Source organism: Solanum verrucosum, unplaced genomic scaffold, assembly GCF_900185275.1.
Source record: "Solanum verrucosum unplaced genomic scaffold, falcon-dt-bn FXZP01000261.1, whole genome shotgun sequence".
NCBI classification, from domain to species: Eukaryota; Viridiplantae; Streptophyta; class Magnoliopsida; order Solanales; family Solanaceae; genus Solanum; species Solanum verrucosum.
In genome coordinates this window covers 1,124,467-1,143,796 of record NW_026019969.1, presented here as the reverse complement: position 1 = coordinate 1,143,796, position 19,330 = coordinate 1,124,467, and the positions used below count along the sequence as shown (strand labels likewise).

The 19,330-nt window shown below is 29.4% G+C and overlaps 1 protein-coding gene across 1 annotated transcript; it reads right to left on the bottom strand.

Moving 5' to 3' along the window:
* Nucleotides 1-5,786: 5,786 nt before the first annotated feature.
* LOC125816297 ((+)-neomenthol dehydrogenase-like) lies at nt 5,787-18,837 on the bottom strand. The gene is made up of 5 exons (XM_049495882.1): nt 18,803-18,837; nt 18,378-18,630; nt 17,718-17,777; nt 6,266-6,442; nt 5,787-6,164 (listed from the first exon to the last, which is right to left on the bottom strand). The coding sequence occupies exons 1-5, from the start codon at nt 18,835-18,837 to the stop codon at nt 5,787-5,789; spliced, it is 903 nt and encodes a 300-aa protein (XP_049351839.1).
* Nucleotides 18,838-19,330: the final 493 nt, after the last annotated feature.

Sequence of the window (19,330 nt, the reverse complement as noted above, 5' to 3'; positions counted from 1 at the left end):
TGTTTCCTGCTTCTTTTAATTCTAGTTCTTTGTCTAAGTCTAGTTTATCTAAAATTTTTCCTATTATGTCCAATAGTTGTATTAAACAATCTTCTATTCCTATCAATGAAAATGGTTTTGCTTATTCTGTTTCTACTCTTTTATGGCACAATAGATTAGGTCATTTGCCTTTGGCTGCTATGAAACATATTGATAGTCTGCATTTAAGTTCTAATATTGAAGACTCCATGCCTTGTGCAATTTGTCACATGGCTAGACAAGCCAAGCCTCCTTTTCCCAGAAGTTCAATCACTACTAAACATTGTTTTGATCTCATCCATATCGATACTTGGGGACCCTATAAGACACCAACCTACAAAGGAGAGAAATATTACTTAACTATTGTAGATGATTTTTCTAGAAGTACTTGGACTTTTTTGCTTTGTGCTAAATCAAATGCATTCCCCACTTTAAAAGCATTTCTTCTATATGTTGAAAGACAATTTTCTACCAAAGTCAAGATTATAAGGTCTGACAATGCTTTTGAATTGGGTTCTGGAAATCTAGCTACTGAATTTTTCCTTTCTCAAGGAATTTTTCACCAAACTACTTGTGTGGGTACACCACAACAAAATGGTGTGGTTGAGCGAAAACATAGACATTTGATGGAAACTTGTAGGGCTCTAATGTTTCATTCTCATGTTTCTAAGCAGTACTGGGGGGATTGTCTTCTAACAGCCACTCAATTGATTAATCGGTTTCCTTCTAAAGGTCTACACCTTAAATCCCCGTACCAAGTCTTATTTAACTCTCTCCCAGATTATTCTTATCTCAAACCTTTTGGTTGCCTATGTTTTGTTTCAACTCTTTCCCGTAATAGAGATAAACTCAGTCCTCGAGCTATTCCAGGTGTGTTTTTTGGTTACCCCTTTGGAAAAAAGGGTTACAAAATTCTTACATTACACTCTAAACAAATCTTAATTTCTCGAGATGTCAAGTTTGTCGAGTCTATTTTTCCATTTTCACTCTCTAGACCACTATCTCAACTCTTCCCTACTTCATGTCCTCTTCCCCATGACGAAGAACCTACATCATTTTTTTTGCCCCCTCTAGATCCTGAACCTGATCCTTCTGTTCCTACGCCTTTTCATACTCCCCCTGAGAATTCTCCTGTGTTATCTAGTCCACCAGAGCCACAGCTGCGCAGATCCACAAGGGAGAATCACACCCTTACTTATTTATCTGATTATATTTGTAGTAATGTTTTCTCTGTCATTTCTCCTAATCCCCTTTGTTTTCCTTTGCGTGCATATTCTTTTTCCACTATGACAACTCTTAATCAATCTTTACTCACATCTATTTGTCAAATTACTGAACCCACTTCTTATCACCAAGCTGTACTACATCCCGGCTGGAAGGCCGCAATGACCCAGGAATTTGACACTCTCAACTCCAACCATACTTGGGACATCGTTCAATTGCCACCAGCCAAGAAGGCCCTACCCTGCAAATGGGTGTATAAAGTTAAACTTAAGTCAGATGGGTCTCTTGAGCGTCTCAAAGCTCGTTTGGTGATTCGGGGTAATATACAACGTGAAGGGATTGACTTTACAAAGACTTTTTCTCCCGTTGTCAAAATGACAACTGTGAGATGTCTCCTCTCTATAGCTATAAAGAGGGGCTGGAAACTATACCAGCTCGATGTCAACAATGCGTTCCTTCATGGGGACCTTAATGAAGAGGTTTATATGCGGTTTCCTCCTGGTTTAATTGCTCCTTCTCCTTCTCATGTTTGTCGGCTCCGTAAGTCCCTATATGGCCTTAAACAAGCATCTCGTCAGTGGTATGCACGTCTGTCCTATGCTTTGTATACTAGAGGTTTCATCTGTTCCTTGAACGACTATTCTTTGTTCTATAAACACACTGGGGAGTTGGTTACTTTGCTTGCTGTATATGTTGACGACATCTTGCTCACTGGTAATAACCTGCAGGAAATTATAGAAATCAAGTTCTTTTTGGATTCTGAGTTTCGCATTAAAGATCTCGGAGAGGCTCATTATTTTTTGGGAATGGAATTGATTCATGAGGATGGTGGTATGCTTATTACTCAGCGTAAATTTGCTATTGAGACCTTAACTGAATTTAATTGCCTTGAATCCAAATCTGTCTCTACTCCTCTAGATCCCACTGTCAAACTCTCTTCGTCTTGTGGACCTCCTCTTCCAGACCCGCTTGTTTACCGACGACTTTTGGGAAAGCTCAATTTCTTGACTAACACACGACCAGATCTTTCTTTTACGGTCCAAACCCTCAGTCAATATATGCAAAATCCATGCCAAGGTCATCTTTTCGCTGCTTATCATACTCTGCGATATTTAAGTCACGATCCTGGTTTTGGTCTTTTTTTATCCCCAGACTTATCGTTTCAACTCCTTGCTTTTTGCAACTCCGATTGGGCTTCTTGCTCTGATACACGCCGTTCTGTAAGTGGTTTTTTTCTTAGCCTTGGAGGCTCTCCTATTTCTTGGAAATCTAAGAAACAGCCGGTTGTTGCTCTTTCTTCTGCTGAGGCGGAGTATCATTCCATGCGTCGCTTAGTTTCAGAGGTCACCTGGGTGGTTCGCTTGTTACATGATCTTTCCCTCTCTCCCTCTTTGCCGATTTCTCTTCATTGTGACAGCCAAGCAGCTATCCATATTGCTAAAAATCCCGTCTTTCACGAACGAACCAAACACATCGATCTTGATTGTCATTTCATCCGTGAAAAACTTCTTGATGGCCTCATTTCTTTATCTTTTGTCCCTTCTTCTTCTCAGCTGGCCGATTTGTTCACCAAAGCCCTCTCTGGGCCCCTTCATCGTTCCCTTCTTCTCAAGTTAGGTGTCCGTTCACCGGCCTCCAACTTGCGGGGGGGTGTTGTCGGAGACAAGCTCCTCGCCAATAGCTCTCAAGCAACAATACAAGAGAAAGGAAATAAAGACAATGATGCTGGATCTTACCGTTGATACGCAGAAGTCTTGAATAGAATTGAATAAGGAGTTTTGTGTCATTAGTCACAAAACTATTTATTAGTTTAGTTTTATCTATATTTAGTTGGTTAGGATTCTGTTACAATCAGGAGTCTGTTGGAATTCAATTACAATTAGGAGTCTAATACTTGTCCAACACTTGTATATATAGAGTAACAATGTACAGGGATAGAAACAGAGCAATACAGAAAAATTTTGCATATCGTTTTTTCTTTGAAGTTTTACAAGTTTAAGCATTTTTTTTTTCAAGATTTTGGTTTGTTTCCCATTTTTGTTACTTTCAAGTTGCTGCCTATTTTAGATTTTCTTGTCAATATGTTTTATGTATTGTGTAAGCTTTCGTTGGTGATTTAAGCATGTTTTTTCCAGATTTTGGTTTATTTTCTAGATTTTGATTTGTTTTTCATTTTTGTCTCTTTCAAGTTGCTGCCTATTTTAGATTTCTTGGCAATTCAAGTATTATTAGTTCTTACATAAGATTTCCTTGTCAATTCAGGCATTATTAGTTCTTGCACAAGGCTTTTTTCGTGGTTTAATAAAAAAAAAATTCAAATTTTGGTTTGTTTTCCGTTTTTGTTTCTTTCGAGTTGCTGCCTATTTAAGATTTCCTTGTCAATTTAGGTATTATTAGTTCTTGCACTTATGTTTCATGTATGGTGTAAGTTTTCATTCATGTTTAAGAATTTTTTCCCAGATTTTGGTTTGTTTCCAATTTTTGTTTCTAGTGGGATTTGATCCCGACCTCATTGCTAAAATTGAACTTCTCTTTGGTTGCTCTTAATGTTCTAACGAATTCCTAACTCTCTGAAAAATTCCTAAGGAGTTACTCTTAGGGGTCGTTTGGTAGAGTGTATTAGGAAAAATAACGCATGCATTAGCAGTGTGTATTACTAGTACCTTGTTTGGTACTCTTTTCCAACCTATGTATAACTAATGCTTGCATTAGTTATACACTCTATTGTGTATTAAGGTGTGTATTGCTAATACCATGGATTTCTAGGTATTAGCAATGCAATGGTTTTAATGCATGCATTAGATTAACTAATGACAAAACTACCCTCTAATAATAATAATAATAATAATAATAATAATAATAATAATATAATAATAATAATAATAATAATAATATAATAATAATTATTATTATTATTATTTTTGTAAAAGAATGTGGGGGTATTTTTGTAAACAAATATTTTTTTAATAGTCTTTATACAAGGCTTGCTATTTTCAATAGATCAAACCAAACAATGTATAAGAAATAATGCAAGCATAACTAATGCAAGCATTACTAATGCTTGCATTACTAATACATCATATTCAGCATTATTCTTATACACTCTACCAAACGACCCCTTAATGTTTTAACTCTCTAAGGAATGAATATATGTGGTACAAGGTCCTCTTAATGGCCTATATTGAATAGGTACAAGGTCCTCTTATGGCATATTTCTTAGGAAGTTCGTCTTCATTCAAATTCATTCCTAAGGAGTTGCTATTAATGTTTTAACTCTCTAAGGAATATATGTGGTACAAGTTCCTTTTATGGCCTATGTTGAATATATATGATACAAGATCCTCTTATGGCATATGTTATGGGATATTCGTTTCTTTCAAATTCGCATAGCGGTGTACTGGCAAACAATATATAGGATTCGAAATAATATATATGGCCTATGTTTTGGGCGATTCGTCGTCTTTCAACTTCTCATAGTGGTGTATTGTATATAGGATTCAAAATAATATAACCTATGTTCTGGGCGATTCGTCCTCCTTTCAACTTCTCATAGTGGTATACTGGCAAACAATATACAGGATTCGAAATAATAGTCGGCCCATCAAATTACTTGTTCATAGTTAAATACAAAATCTCTTTATAACTGTTTGTATTTAAAAGGACTCTCTGTTATAGTTGTTTTACTTTTTGCTATAGCTATTTATATTTAAAAGGACTCTCTATTAAAAGAATTCTGTTTTTAAGAACAATTCTGATAGAAGTTTAAACTATTTTTTTTTTCAATCACTTTGAAATAGCTCACCATACCACATTTGTAGATAATGTTGACTATGCATGTGTTCTAACTAGGGAAGTTAGTAAATATATTATAATATTTAATTGTTAAACAAATTGTCTTAATTTTGATATTTTTTTAATCATCATAGAATGATGGCTTAAGTAGCGTCCACTGGAGTTCGATTTTCCATTTTCTATATGCCTCTATTTCTGAAGCATCGTATAGGAGGTATACAGTACTAAATAAATTATGCTACAAATAAAGTAGAAAAAAATAATAACAACAACAATAAATAATACGATAACTAAAGAATAAAAACAAGTAATAATAAAATTGATTATACAAATATAACAAAGGCAAAACTAGTCTTCCAATCGACTCATGTGACTGAATAATTATCTATAGAAGATCAATGTAGAATGTCAATAGTTGAACTTATTTTTTTACACTTTCAATAGAAAACTCGTTTTCAAATTTTATTTTCCTAAGAAAAATATGTTTTCTAAATATTTTGAATACAAAAACAAAACATACAATAGATAATCCAACAATTTTTAATTTATGTATTACAAATTACAGTTTACAATTTATACATTATAATATGTTGCTGCATAACTTTGTCCATAAACCTATACGAAAATATGGTCATCGGATATGTCGGATCCTCTACAGACTATGTATTTAAAATAAAAATCTAACACGAATACAGTAACATTTTTTTAGAAGTCTGAGCAGCATAGTTATCATCGCGAGATTCTCAATATCATTAGAAAGGTGAAAGGTCTTTCCTAATGTAGTAGTTTCCTGATGGACTTCCTTGAGGTAAAAGAGCAAGCCAAACAGGACTTTGAGCACCCTCTTCAACAGTTAATGTGCCACAATTGCAACATATATCAGTTTTCACATAACCTGGACAAACACAGTTTATGAGAAAATTTGGGTAATTTTTTGCCAATACTCTTGTGTAACCATTTAGGGCTGCTTTTGATAGGACATAAGCAGATACAGTTGTTGGCCAATTTTTTATTTCTAGCAAACCCTCTTTAAAATCTTTGAGAAAAACATTCAAAACCTCATCCACTTTGTCTTCTGTTAGATTATCACAATCATTTAAGACTCCAATAGCCCATTCATTGCGTACTTTCTGAAACAAAACATCATGTCAGCTTTTCTTGTTTACTGTATTAAAAATAGATGTTTGTGATATGACGTGTTATAAGATTGATATGCATTTAGATAAAATACCTCTAATTTTCCACCAGAGGAGGAGACATTGACAATACGTGGTGAATCAGATAATTGAAGTAGAGGTAATAATTGTTGTATCATCCATTTTGCACCATAGTAATTTGTTTTTATACATTCTTCAGCTATATCAATAGTTTGAGTGGCTACGTTTATCTTCTCAACGAATAAGTCTTGCTGCAATTAAGACCAACACTAGATTATTTCATTTCAAATGGGATAAAGAATATACTCAAGAATTTTTATTTTTTTTAATAAGAATATACTCAAGAAATTCACACAACTGTAGGTAAAATGGCCCTCGTGCCTAACTCAACTCCAAATGTAATGACCCGAAAGGTCATTTTGGTGATTTTTCATGGAAATGACTATTTTGCCCTTTCGGTAGTTGCCCCGAGTCCCATGTTTTGTGGTTGTAAAGTTGGTTTGAGGAAAAGTTGGTAAAAAGTTGAGTTTTTGAGAAGTTGAGTTTTTTATGAGTTAAAGTTGGTTAAAAAGTGTTTTTTTCAAGTCATTTGGAATTTCGAGACTCGGATCGGATTTCCGTCGATTCCGACAGTTTTAGAATGTCAAAACGGGTATGTGTGAAGTTACAGAGTTGAATTTGGAGTTGAAACGAAGAATTGAGGTCCTAAATTGCTAAAGTTGTGAAATTTTGATAAAGAGTTGACTTTGGTCAACATATGAAGTTCCGAGGCTCAGATTGAAATTCCGAGAGTACCGTTGGTTTCGGGAGGTGATTCTAAGTCTAGAATGAGTCTTGGTTGAATTTTTAGACGCTCCGTTTGAGTTTCGAATTTTTTTGGCGTTAAACTAGTTTCTTGGCATCTTATTGATTTTCGGGTCAAGGAGTCCTCAAATTCAAATTATGACGGTTCCATTGAGTCCGGAACGTCAAATTTAGTGGGGGTACATATTTAGTTTGTGTGCACGAGATTCCGAACGAATCCCGAGGGTCCAACGGGGACTTAAACTTTGGTGTTATAATTGTGTTTCAGCTGCTGTGTTTTTTAGCTGCAACAACAGTTTCTTTTCTTTTTTTTAAAGCCAAAATCAGTAGCTAAATTCCCCAACTTGAAAATACCCATTTCTCCATTTGTGCACTTTGAGAGCTCAAAAATAGGCGATTTCAAGTGGTTTTTCGCAAGGAATTCATTGGGTAAGTTATTTCCAATTTATATCTTTGATTTCCATCGATTATTTATGGATTTTAACATCAAAATTTGAGATCTCAACTGTAAAATTTGGGGTTTTTTGCCTAATCCGAATTTAATAGAAAATTTGAGTTTGTGAACTCATTTCAACTCCTTTTTCGAAACGGTTTTCACTATTGGATTCTAAATTTCTTGGGGAACATTTTTCACTAAAAATTTCCAGATTTCGAGAATATTTTCCGGGACGAGATTTTTTGACCATTTTACCCTTTTTCTCCAAATTTCACGATATTGGTGTTGTTAGATTCGTATTGATTGTGGGATTCCATTTATGAATAGATTGTGGTGATTTGGAGCGTGCTCGGAAGGGTAAAACTCAGATTGGAGTTACTAGTTAAAGTGTTTTGAGGCAAGTGACTTCTAAACTTTGTTAAACTCTTAGACTACACATGACTACTTTCCTAATTGTGTTGGGGAGTAATGGGGATTGAGGATGAGTTTTATTTGTTGATTGCAATTGTTGTAATTGAAAGATGGGGAATAAAACGAGCTAAATGTGTTATATGTGACTTGAATTTGTTGAATAAGTCATGTGATAACTGATATTGAGGGGATAGAAGAGCATGAGTAGGCTATGATTGATACAGACATTGATGTTGAGACAGATGATGTGTAATACTATGATGTGGTCGTGACATCGTTGTGATTGAGACAGACGATGTGTAATACTATGATGTGGTCGTGATATGGTTGTGATTGAGACAGATGATGTGTAATACTATGATGTGATCGTGATATGATTGTGATTGATGACATGTGCATATTCATTATTCATCCCATGTGTGAACTATCTGTTGCATGAGTTCTGAGACACTGATATGAGGATGGATGGATATGAGACACGGTTGAGACTAGCTCCGGCTAGAGATATATGAGATGGACTAGCTCCGGCTAGCGATTTGGATGCGGATGAGATCTGGTTCCGGCGGTGATACATGGTCCATGTGTGGCCCCCATGGGTTCTGATTTGAGTATTCAGCGCGGTTTGATTATATCAACAGATGTGTATCTTAGGACAGACATGCATCACGACTACATGACATCATTATTGCATTTGCATCGCATTTGACTTCATCTTTGTCTGTGGTGTGTGGATTTTACCTACTTGCTCCTCTTCATGTGATATATGATCTATTTGCTCTTATATGAGGATATGAGGTTGATGTTGAGATACTATTGGATATATCTGTTGATTATGAATTGTGTAGTATAAGTTGTTGGTTCGCTGTTAGAATGAAGTTTCGGTGGTTCGGTTGGGATTGAAAGGAGTTGTTTGTAGCTGTTAGTTTAGCTTAGTTTAGTGTTACTTGCGAGTACCTGTTGCTTTTGGTACTTACCCTTGCTTCTACACAGTTGTGTAGGTTGACCGCTCTATCAGATCCGGCTTATTACTCATCTTCAGATTAGAGCTTCCAGACTTACTTGAGAGGTAGCGGTTCATTCCAGACGTGCCCTCAAGTTATCTATATTTACTGTTCTGTTCTATTCTAGAACTTTACTATGCGACTTGTATATTTTATTCAGATTCTGTATTAAAGGTTTGTACATGTGACAACCAATTCTGGGGTTATGTTGAGTTTATTTAAACACTTTCGCTTATCTTTCTATCTTATTCTTGTTTTATAAATTCTGTATCGTCGGGTTCTTGGGTGTTAGGCTGACGTGTCCGGTGGGGTTTGGGCACGTGCCATCACATCTGGTTTTGGGGTGTGACACCAAATTTCCTTGATGTGAGACTTAACACCTCAGTCTCACGCCTAGGACTGAATATTTGGTACATGGACAATTTAATATGATAAATCATAGATTGTAAATTGGAATGTGTTTTGTTTTAAAAACCATGTAAAAAAATAAATTTCAATTCTAATTCAACCTCAAAAGCTAGCTCATGATGAGAGGATCAGAATACTCGAGTCTATCTCATCCACAAATGTGAGATTTAACACCATAAAATTGAAAGTAGATTCTTTTTTTTTCTTTTATATGAATGAAAAAAAAATATATTCTATATATAATAAGTCACAATGGAACTATCATTATAACTATCTTGTTAGCTTTCAACCAAAAGTTAACAAGATTTTTAGTTACATATTAATTAGTTAGTTAAATAATAAATATGTCATTGTATGAGTTATTTATTACTCATTCCTTTTGAATTTGTTAATCTGATTTTGATCTGACACATAGTTTACGAAAGTAAATTAAATTTTGAGAAAAAACATTAAGTGATACTTGAAGTTGTCCCAGATTTTCAAAAATACACCTTTACTAACCCCACAAAACATTCAAAATCACAATAAATACACATTTTTTGCACAATATTTGCACTTTGGACAAAAATATCCTTCGAATGTGCAATTTCTTAAAAACAAAAAGTCGGACCCATTATTGATGTATTGAAGGATGCTTTGGTAATTTCCTATGATGAATTTGTTTTGTTTGTTTCTTTTAAATTGATTTTACTATACTAAATAATTGTATAAAATATTATGAATCACGATAATTAATTACTTAAATATTAAAAGATATAAAAATATATAAAAGATCTGATTGACTCTTCAAATTTTACCGGTGACACATAAATTGGGACAAATGAAATAATATATATTATTTGAATTTTTTTTAAAAAGTACTATAAATTACAATAATTAACGGCTAGAAATATTTCAAAGACAAAAAAATTGATTGAATCTCAAATTTTTTTTAGTACTACATAAATTGAGAAAGAAGAAATGACATCTATTATTAAAAATGGCGTAAAAGTATTACAAATCATACAATAAAAATTAACAATTTTAAATTTTAAAAGACTTTAATGCTTTATACTTATTTTATTTCAACTTTGAACAAAAATATCCTCCCAATATGCATATTTTTTTAAACAAAAAGTGGGACCCATTATTGATGTATTTAAGGATGCTTTGGTAATTTTTCTATGATGAATTTGTTTTGTTTGTTGTTTAATTTTTTTAAAATAATTGTATAAAATATTATAAATCACAATAATTATTTACTTAAATATTTAAAAGATATAAAAATATGTAAAAGATCTGATTAACTCTTCAAATTTTATCGGTGACACATAAATTGGACAAATGAAATAATATATATTATTTGAAAATTACTTACAAAGTACAATAATTTATAGTATTTAACAATAGAATATTTTAAAGACAAAAAAAATTGATTGAATCTCAAAATTTTATTAGTACCACATAAATTGAGAAAGAAGAAATAACATTTATTATTTCAAAATTGCGTAAAAGATATTACAAATCATACAACAATAATTAGCAATTTAGAATGTTAAAAGACATAAAAAAATTTTTACCATAGTTAACAATAATAAAAAATTCAAACTATTTTAAATTAATATTAAAGTTTGATTAACTCTTTAATTTTGTCTTTGTCACATAAATTGAAACAAAAAATGATACATATTGGGCCCGTGCTAGCACGGACTCCGATGCTAGTATATATATAAAGGAGAAAGATAAAGAAGGTGATGTGACACCTTTCTATGGCCTCCATTCATATTTGTCTTTTTTATCTCTTTTTTTTTACCATTTCTTCCTTCATTATTTAATTATTTTATTTTTAATATCTCAAAAAGTCTTCACATTCAATTACTCAATTTTTCACCTACCACTATCATATATATTTAATATCTTTAATAAAATAAAAAAATAACTACCAATAACTCACACCTCTTTAACTTATAATCTTAATAATATTCATAACTCCTTCTTTTCTTTTTTTTCTAGTTTTCATAACCCCCGAAGTTAAATTTATTAGTTTATGACACCTTATGGTATTCCTCCTCCTTTTCTATATAAATTCATATTTTGTGGCAAGAAAAATTTCATTAAAAGTTATTATTTCACTTCTCCATCACCATATCTACATTAGGGTGAGGAAGAAATGCTAATCATCACATCATATGGTTGCTTTCAACAAAGTCGTAAAGAATCTCTGGGTAAGAATGCTTCTTTTAATTTTTAAATTATATTTTTTATATTAATAATTTATGTGACGTTATTTATTTTGTTTAGTCAATTAAACTAATCTTTGAAACTAAATTGAATAAACTCAATCCAAATAAAATCATGGAGTAACTAACAATTTCATAATATACTATTTGTGCTTGTAGGGTGAAGAAGAAGTTGAGGAAGATACAAAAGTAGAGAAAATTGTGAATTTTGGAAGAGGATAATGTAGAGTCTTACAATAAAATTATTACTATAGTAATTTGATCTTTTTAGTTTTTCTTTCCTATTCTCTATATTTCATTTATGTACTTTATTGAAGAACTTAAAATATAAAGATTTTTTTTTCTTTTTCTTTTATATGATTAATGTTGTACATACATAATTCATTAGGTTAAATTATGGTTAGTTCTTCTGAATTTTTATTATGATAATTTTTTGTAACATTCTAAAACGAACATTATGTACTCGATGTTATTGTTTATTTGTATGCCGAAGTGCATTTCTAAATACGACACTAAGATTAGAAGCATTTTAAAGAGCGGAAATTCGATAACTCCCAAAAAGAAAAAGAAAAACGTTATCCAAGCAATGAATTAAAAAAATTGACAACAAATTTGAGTATTTGTATAATTTTAATAAAAAGTTAAAGAAACTATAAACATTATATGCAATACTTTCTTTTTTTAAAAAAAAAAAAAAAGACAAAGATCCTATTTATTTTTTTTCTTATTCTTTTAGTAAATTTCACTATATTTTAATTTATTATTATTATTATTATTAAAAAAGTGTCAGTTATTACTCTCTCCATTTATTTTTATTATATATTGTAAAAACTTAAATGTCTCAAAATTTATTATTCTACTTATTCCTATTTTTTATTGTAAATTTAAAGACCTAAATATCTAACTCCAACCTTTCATTCTCCAAGAAGAATGAAAAAATTATATGTATCTATATTACTATATAAGAAGAGGGGAATAAGTATTCACCACAAGTCAACATGTGTTCCAATAAGAAGAGGGAATAACCAATATATTTATAAAAAGAAATGACATATAAAATAAAATGGAGAGAGTATTGGTTTTTCAAAATGGAAAAGGACAAAACACATATTAAATTAAAAGACATATAAAAAAAAGTTGGTTTAACTCTCAAACATAAAAAGTAACATATGTTATTAAAAACTTTAATAAAAAGTACTATAATTTATAATAAATAATAACTTAAAATATCTACAAGACAACAAAAAAAAAAACTAATTTTTGTACTGCTTCTGTCACATAAATTAGGATTGGGATGATTTTAAAATTTTAATTTTGGTTATACATTATAAAGTAACCGAAAAATTGAATGATATAATTTTTTTAAAAATAACTGAATGAATCGTCCTATTGATAGCCTTAATGTTACTTCTACTCTGTTTATTTTTACTTAAATTTAGAAAGATATGCTTCATTTCTACCTTCAATCTTATCGCTACATTTATTTTCTATTTAAAATTGAAATTAAAATGATAAATGACAAATAAGTTTCTATATTAGCTCACTTATGAGCAAAATATATTATAACAATCTTTACTAATTTTATAACAATACATAAACTATACTCCCTTCATCCCATATTAGATGGGCACTTCCAACTTTACACGGTGATTAAGAAATCATTAATAAATTGGAAGACTTCACCATTTTGCCCTTTGTTTATATCAATGTACATTGAAATGAGTTACAAAAAATACACATACAATATAGGAATGGTCATATTAATTGTAGGGGTAAAATGGAAAAGAATTAATTAATTCTATCCTAATTTAATAAGTGCTCAAATAATATGAAAAAAATATTTTTAGTAAGATTCTCATATAATATGGGATGGAGAGAGTAACAAGATAACTTTATTAATGTTGGGCCTTTCTTTACTAGTATATTATATAAAGCTAAAATATTTAAAAAAAAATGATTTGACACCTCTCTTTGGCCAATAATCCTTATTTATTTATTTTTATTTTTTATTGTTGTAATTTTCACTATATTTCTATTTATAATTACTATTAAAAATGTGTCAATTACTATTCCCTTCATTAATTTCTATTAGTTATTATAAAACTTAAATACCTCAAATTTTACTACTTCACTTATTCCTATTATTTATTGTAAATTTAAAGGCAAAAATATTTATCACTCAAATCTTTCATTTTCTCCTTAACGAATGAAAACTTTTTAAAATAGAGTAGTCTAATGAAATATCATTTCAAATAGCTTGAAAAATGTTAAACCATCCCTTTAACTCTCCTAATTATGAGATTTCTCTTTTTATCTAATTTTCAATAATCTAAAAAATATTTACATAATTATTCAATTAAAGAATAAGATAATTTCTCACTAAATAAATTTTAAAAATGGAAAGGCGTAACTCTTCAAAAAATAATCTAACATCCATTTATATTTATTACGTTTCATGATGAACCCATGATTAAAGTTGATGGTAAAAAATATAGCACTAGCCAAAAAAGATAATTTTTCCCTGTTTTCTTATTTATTTTATTAGTTTATAAGAATAAAATTCACAATTATTATCATAATTTATTGTCCAAATTTTTCATATTCTTTATTGAAAATCAAAACTCACCCACATATTGATATATGAAATCATTATATTCGCTTTTAACTTCTTCATCTTTATGTAGTGTTTGGATTACATAATTTATTCAGTTTCTATACAAAATTGATATTTGAGCTCTCCTGTGTATTTATTATTTCTAATTTTTAAAGTAATTTTTTTACGAAATATTAATTTTTATTCCTTTCATATGAAAGTTTTGTGTAGATATATAACAAAAAGTTTAAGCTATTAATTTTATCAATTAAACAAATTGATATGCTCATATTTTAAAGTAATAATTGTGAAAATTTTGAATTATAAACAAGAAAAATTACATGAACTCTAAATTTGTATAGTTAAATAAATATATAAACGTAAATAGTATTATATAAAGGAAATTATTAGTGAAATCTATCTATCTATATATATATATATATATATATATATATATATAATCTAAATGAGAAACCGCTGATGTGGCACCTCTTAGAAGTCAAGATTTCTATTTATCTATTTTCTCAATTTTTAAAATTTTTCATCACTCTAAATATAATATGATTTAATATTACATTCAATATATTAAGCATTAATTGCATTGCAAGAATAGAAAAAAAAATTACCATTTATGGACAATAAAGGTTTAATTACAATTTTATTATAATTAAGGAAAGAGAAAGATTACAATAAACGTTAATTTACAATTTTACTATAATTAAGGAAAGATGAAGATTAATTCAACATTCTATAATCACATTTAATATTCTAAATATTAATTGTATAGTTGAAAACGGAAGAAAGATCCCATTTTCGGGAAAAAATATTCTAATATCCTAATCTGAAACTTTTGGCATTCTCTATAATATTAAAAATTATATTTTTCATTTAGAATAATTACGTATTTATGGGATGAAACAATGAAATCATTTGCAACTTTTATTATTAACACAAATACATAATGATTAAAAATATTGTGAGTATATAAAGAGAATCACCATTTAAGGACAATAAAAAATTAATTACAATATATAATTTTATCTATTTTTTTTAAACCCTCTATATTTCTCTATGTATTTTTTTACTTTTTTTAAAACCCTTATCTTTCTTTTCTTTCTTTCACGTTCTTTCAAGAAAATAAGAGTATAAACTTTTTTTTTATTATAGTCATTTATATCACTTTCTTATATTTCCATCTTCAATTTCATTAAATTCATCTCTTTATTCTATTTGTGTATAAGCTGATTATCCTTTCATATTTTGCCTTAATATTATTTATTAAGATTAATTAAAAGTCATTATAATATTATTTTAAATACGGTAGCAAAAGGAGCCCCAATTCAAATCCAACCATGATTTTTTTCACAATTTTCTTTTCTAGCTTTTCAATATTGCTATTAGAAAATAATACTTTGGAGAGACATAAGGTAATCTTAACTTCCTTACTATTTTTATGTTTATACTATTATGGAAATATATAGTTTTTTCCATTTCATTAAATTATATAATCAACAAAAATATGATGATTATATTGTATATAACAATAAACAATGATGCATCTTTCATACTGTCAAATAATTGTTCCAGCAAATTGAGATTTACATTTTTATGAAATTGTGTGGTTGTTGTAAAGAGGTTCATATTATGGATATTTATATTAAATTAAATACAAATGCATTGTTCATATGTTTCCTCTCTTTTCTTTCAATGAATTTGGTAGGCTTTATCAAGCTAAGGGTTTCAAGGCACATCTTTTCTGTCTCTCTATTATTTTATTTTTTTCATATTTCACTTATGAAATTACATTAAATATGTTATTGTTGTTACATTATTAGAGAATATTTAATAATTATTTTTTATGAGAAATTGTAATTGTTTCTGTAAGTTATCATGGCATGGTGTGACATTGGTGATTGTCGAGACATGTATGGAGGAGCATACATGGAAAAGGTTCTTACATAAGCATCTTGTCATTTGAGTATTTTCTCTATTTTCATCTAACACCCAAAATAATAATAAAAAATTATTGGATGATAAAGAGATGTCAAATGAAAAATTATTTCAATATATTATAATTGATTGGTTTATTAGTTTCATTATTCATACATACTAGAGGTTTGGTTTAATTTTTTGAAAAATAATATTAATTTTTTTAATTATATTGTTCAAAAGATATTGATTGTTGAATTCAAACTATTATGCTTTATTCGCGGGTTCAAAATTTATTTAAAAATGAAAAAGTGTTAATTATATGTTTAAAACTTACTTCCAAATGAAAATGTGTTAACTAATAACTATATGTTCAAATAATTTTAAGCACGGATAAGCTTATTTTGTTACCATTATAATAGAATAGTTAAGATGAATTTATCAACAAATTAACAAGAAGTCTTGACTAAATTTGTACTTAATAATTTTAAACTTAACAAGTATAAGGATCTTTAAATTTAAAATTGTGTTAATATTTGAATTTTTTATTGACGGATAATCTTAATTAGATAAATTTTAAACATTTTACTTAATTAACATGTCATATATATTAAGTGGATATTTAATTTTTAGAAGGATTGTAAATTTTATATATATATATATATATATGTTTCTTTTAAAATCTTTAGTAACTTATTGACTTGTGCTAAATAGTTATATCACCACAAAACAGTTAGAAAGAGAAAAAGTGAGGGTGATATTTTTCTTTGGTCAAGAAATACAATTATATTTTTTTTTAGATTTCCTTTTTATTTATGTGCTATATTAAAAGAATTTAAAAAATATTTAACTGTTAATTATATTAAATGTGCATTGCAAAGAAATTAAAAAGACATTTTTAGAATATGTTAAATGTAAAACTTAATTTGTATTTATTTTCATTAATTACTCCACACAACTTTTTATTATTATGACCTATAAAATAATTAATAGTCATATTCATCATATTATTTGGTGTTTCATATAGTAGCCCTGTAAATAAAATCATTGTAAGATTTTATAGAAGATCACATTAGGTTTTTAGGTTGTTATATTTTCGGTGCTTATAATATTCATATTTTAATTTGATTTTGAAGAATAAGATGAAAAATGGTGATCGGCTTGTGGGAGTGGACGTCCATAAGAACTCGAAAGATATGTGTACTAATTTCATATTTTTCCTTCTATTTTTTAATGAGTAAGGAATTAAGAATGATGTTGCATTTTTATTGGTGATCGGCTTGTGGGAGTGGACGTCCATAAGAACTCGAAAGATATGTGTACTCATCAAACATTTTTCTCTTACATCAATATTATATTTAATAAAATTATCAAAAATTTATCACTCTTTATAACCGCGCGAAGCGCAGAGAAGTTCACTAGTAACATAAATAATGTAAAACACCCAAAAATGAGATAGCAACGTGTATAAAATTGGCGCATAAAGAAATATGTCTTTGTATTGTTTCAAGGAAAAATTAGAATTCTCTTTTTATTTTTCTTGAAACTAATTTAATTCTATTATTTTTTTCTTTTATTGTTATTTTCGATCCGTTGATATATATATATATATATTAGTATTGTAATTTCTTAATATTTTATATCAATTAATATAGAAAAATATGATCGTGCGAAGCACAGTTTGATTAACTAGTTAATAATATAAGCAAATTAAGAGTCACTTACTTGTGGGCTTATAATAACTTCTTTATCCAAAAGCACTCCAAGAATTGCCGCATTATTCACCTGTTTAGGTTATTTAGAAATTAATGACTCTTAAGAAAATTCATGAATCTATTAAGCAAACACAAAATTCTAAAGAAAATTGAGATTAGGAAAATAACTTCGTAAAAATGAGAAAAATGACTTGTCTAATAGAGGTAGGAAAAATAAATTTCATAATCATATTCCATATTGATTGTGTCCTCCAACCCTCCAACACAATACATCTTCGCTCAACTCCCACCACCCATAATATTTGTCTGAAATATCATTATACCAATGATTTTTAGGATAATCCTTTTTTTTTGCTTATTTACACAAGAAAATAATTATGAAAACCCACTTATTTTTTTAGAAAACATTTTTCATTGAAATTATTTTCTTTAATACCAAATACACCATCTACAAAATTCATCGCTAATCTATCACCAAATAGCCAGTAAAAAACACTTTTTAAAAAAATAATCTGTCTCTACATAACCCGTCATAGTTACATAATTTTTCAATAATCTATTGTCAATTCATTATTAAATAGGATTAGCGATAGATTTTTGTTGTTTTTTTAAAGCTTTGGACTCAATTCTATAGAAAGAAAAATCGAAAAAGGAGTGGAAGGGGAAATACCAAGATATCAAGTTTGCCAAATCTATCCTTGATGAAATCTTTGAGTCTTGCAATACTAGAAATGTCAGTCACATCAACTTGATGAAAAATGACATTATAATTTGGGTGGTCATACATCTTTAACATATCAATAACAGCTTCATTCCCTTTTTTCTCATCTCTTGCTGTTAAAATCACCACTATCCCCTTTGATGCTAGTTGTCTACATATTTCTAATCCTATCCCTTTGTTGCCTCCACTCACAACTGCAATCCTGGTAACAACAAATTAATCCAAATCATAAGAAATTAAAATAATATGTTCATTGTGCGATAATTATTATCTCAAAAAGTCAAAATTGGAATCATCAAGAAGAAAACTGATAATAATAACTCTATTAGTTGAGTGACAAATCAATTTAAAAAGTAGTGAAATTGAGTACTTACCGCTGACTTGAAAGGAAGTTGGAAGCTTCAGCCATAGTATGAATTTGTTGAGTGTTTGAATGTGTAAAAGAAAGAAAGAAAAACTAAACAGTAGTATTCATTAATAAAAGTATATATATAGGTGAGACTCGAGAGTTTATATTTTGATACAAAAGTTTTTGGCATATAGTCGTAAAAGAAAATAAGGTAAATTCTTATAAGTAACAATAAGCTAATTCATTTATTATTGCCAAGTGATTTAATATAATAATAATAATAAAACTATAGTAATGAATTATGGAGTAGTAAATGATAGAGTGTGATTAGGTACTAATTTGACACTCAACCACTATTTTTATTTTTATTTTTGGAACCCCAGGATAACTCTCAGCCACTACAACCTCTGTCACAGTCTTTGCCCTTCGGGTGAGCACTTTGTGCGCACTGGGTAAACCCCCACTGTGTAATAGCTTGCAAACCACACAGGGGATGTAAACCGTACTAGGCAAGCCCTATGCGACAGGCTCGACTCAAAAGGCATTGAGGGGG

Coding starts and splice junctions, on each gene's coding strand:
- LOC125816297 (XM_049495882.1), bottom strand. CDS start 18,837: ATGGCTGAAGCTTCCAACTTCCTTTCAAGTCAGCG. Junction 6,443..17,717: donor AAGTTATTATAAGCCCACAA/GTAAGTGACTCT, acceptor TCTTAATTGCAG/CAAGACTTATTCGTTGAGAA. Junction 6,165..6,265: donor CCTCTGGTGGAAAATTAGAG/GTATTTTATCTA, acceptor GTTTTGTTTCAG/AAAGTACGCAATGAATGGGC.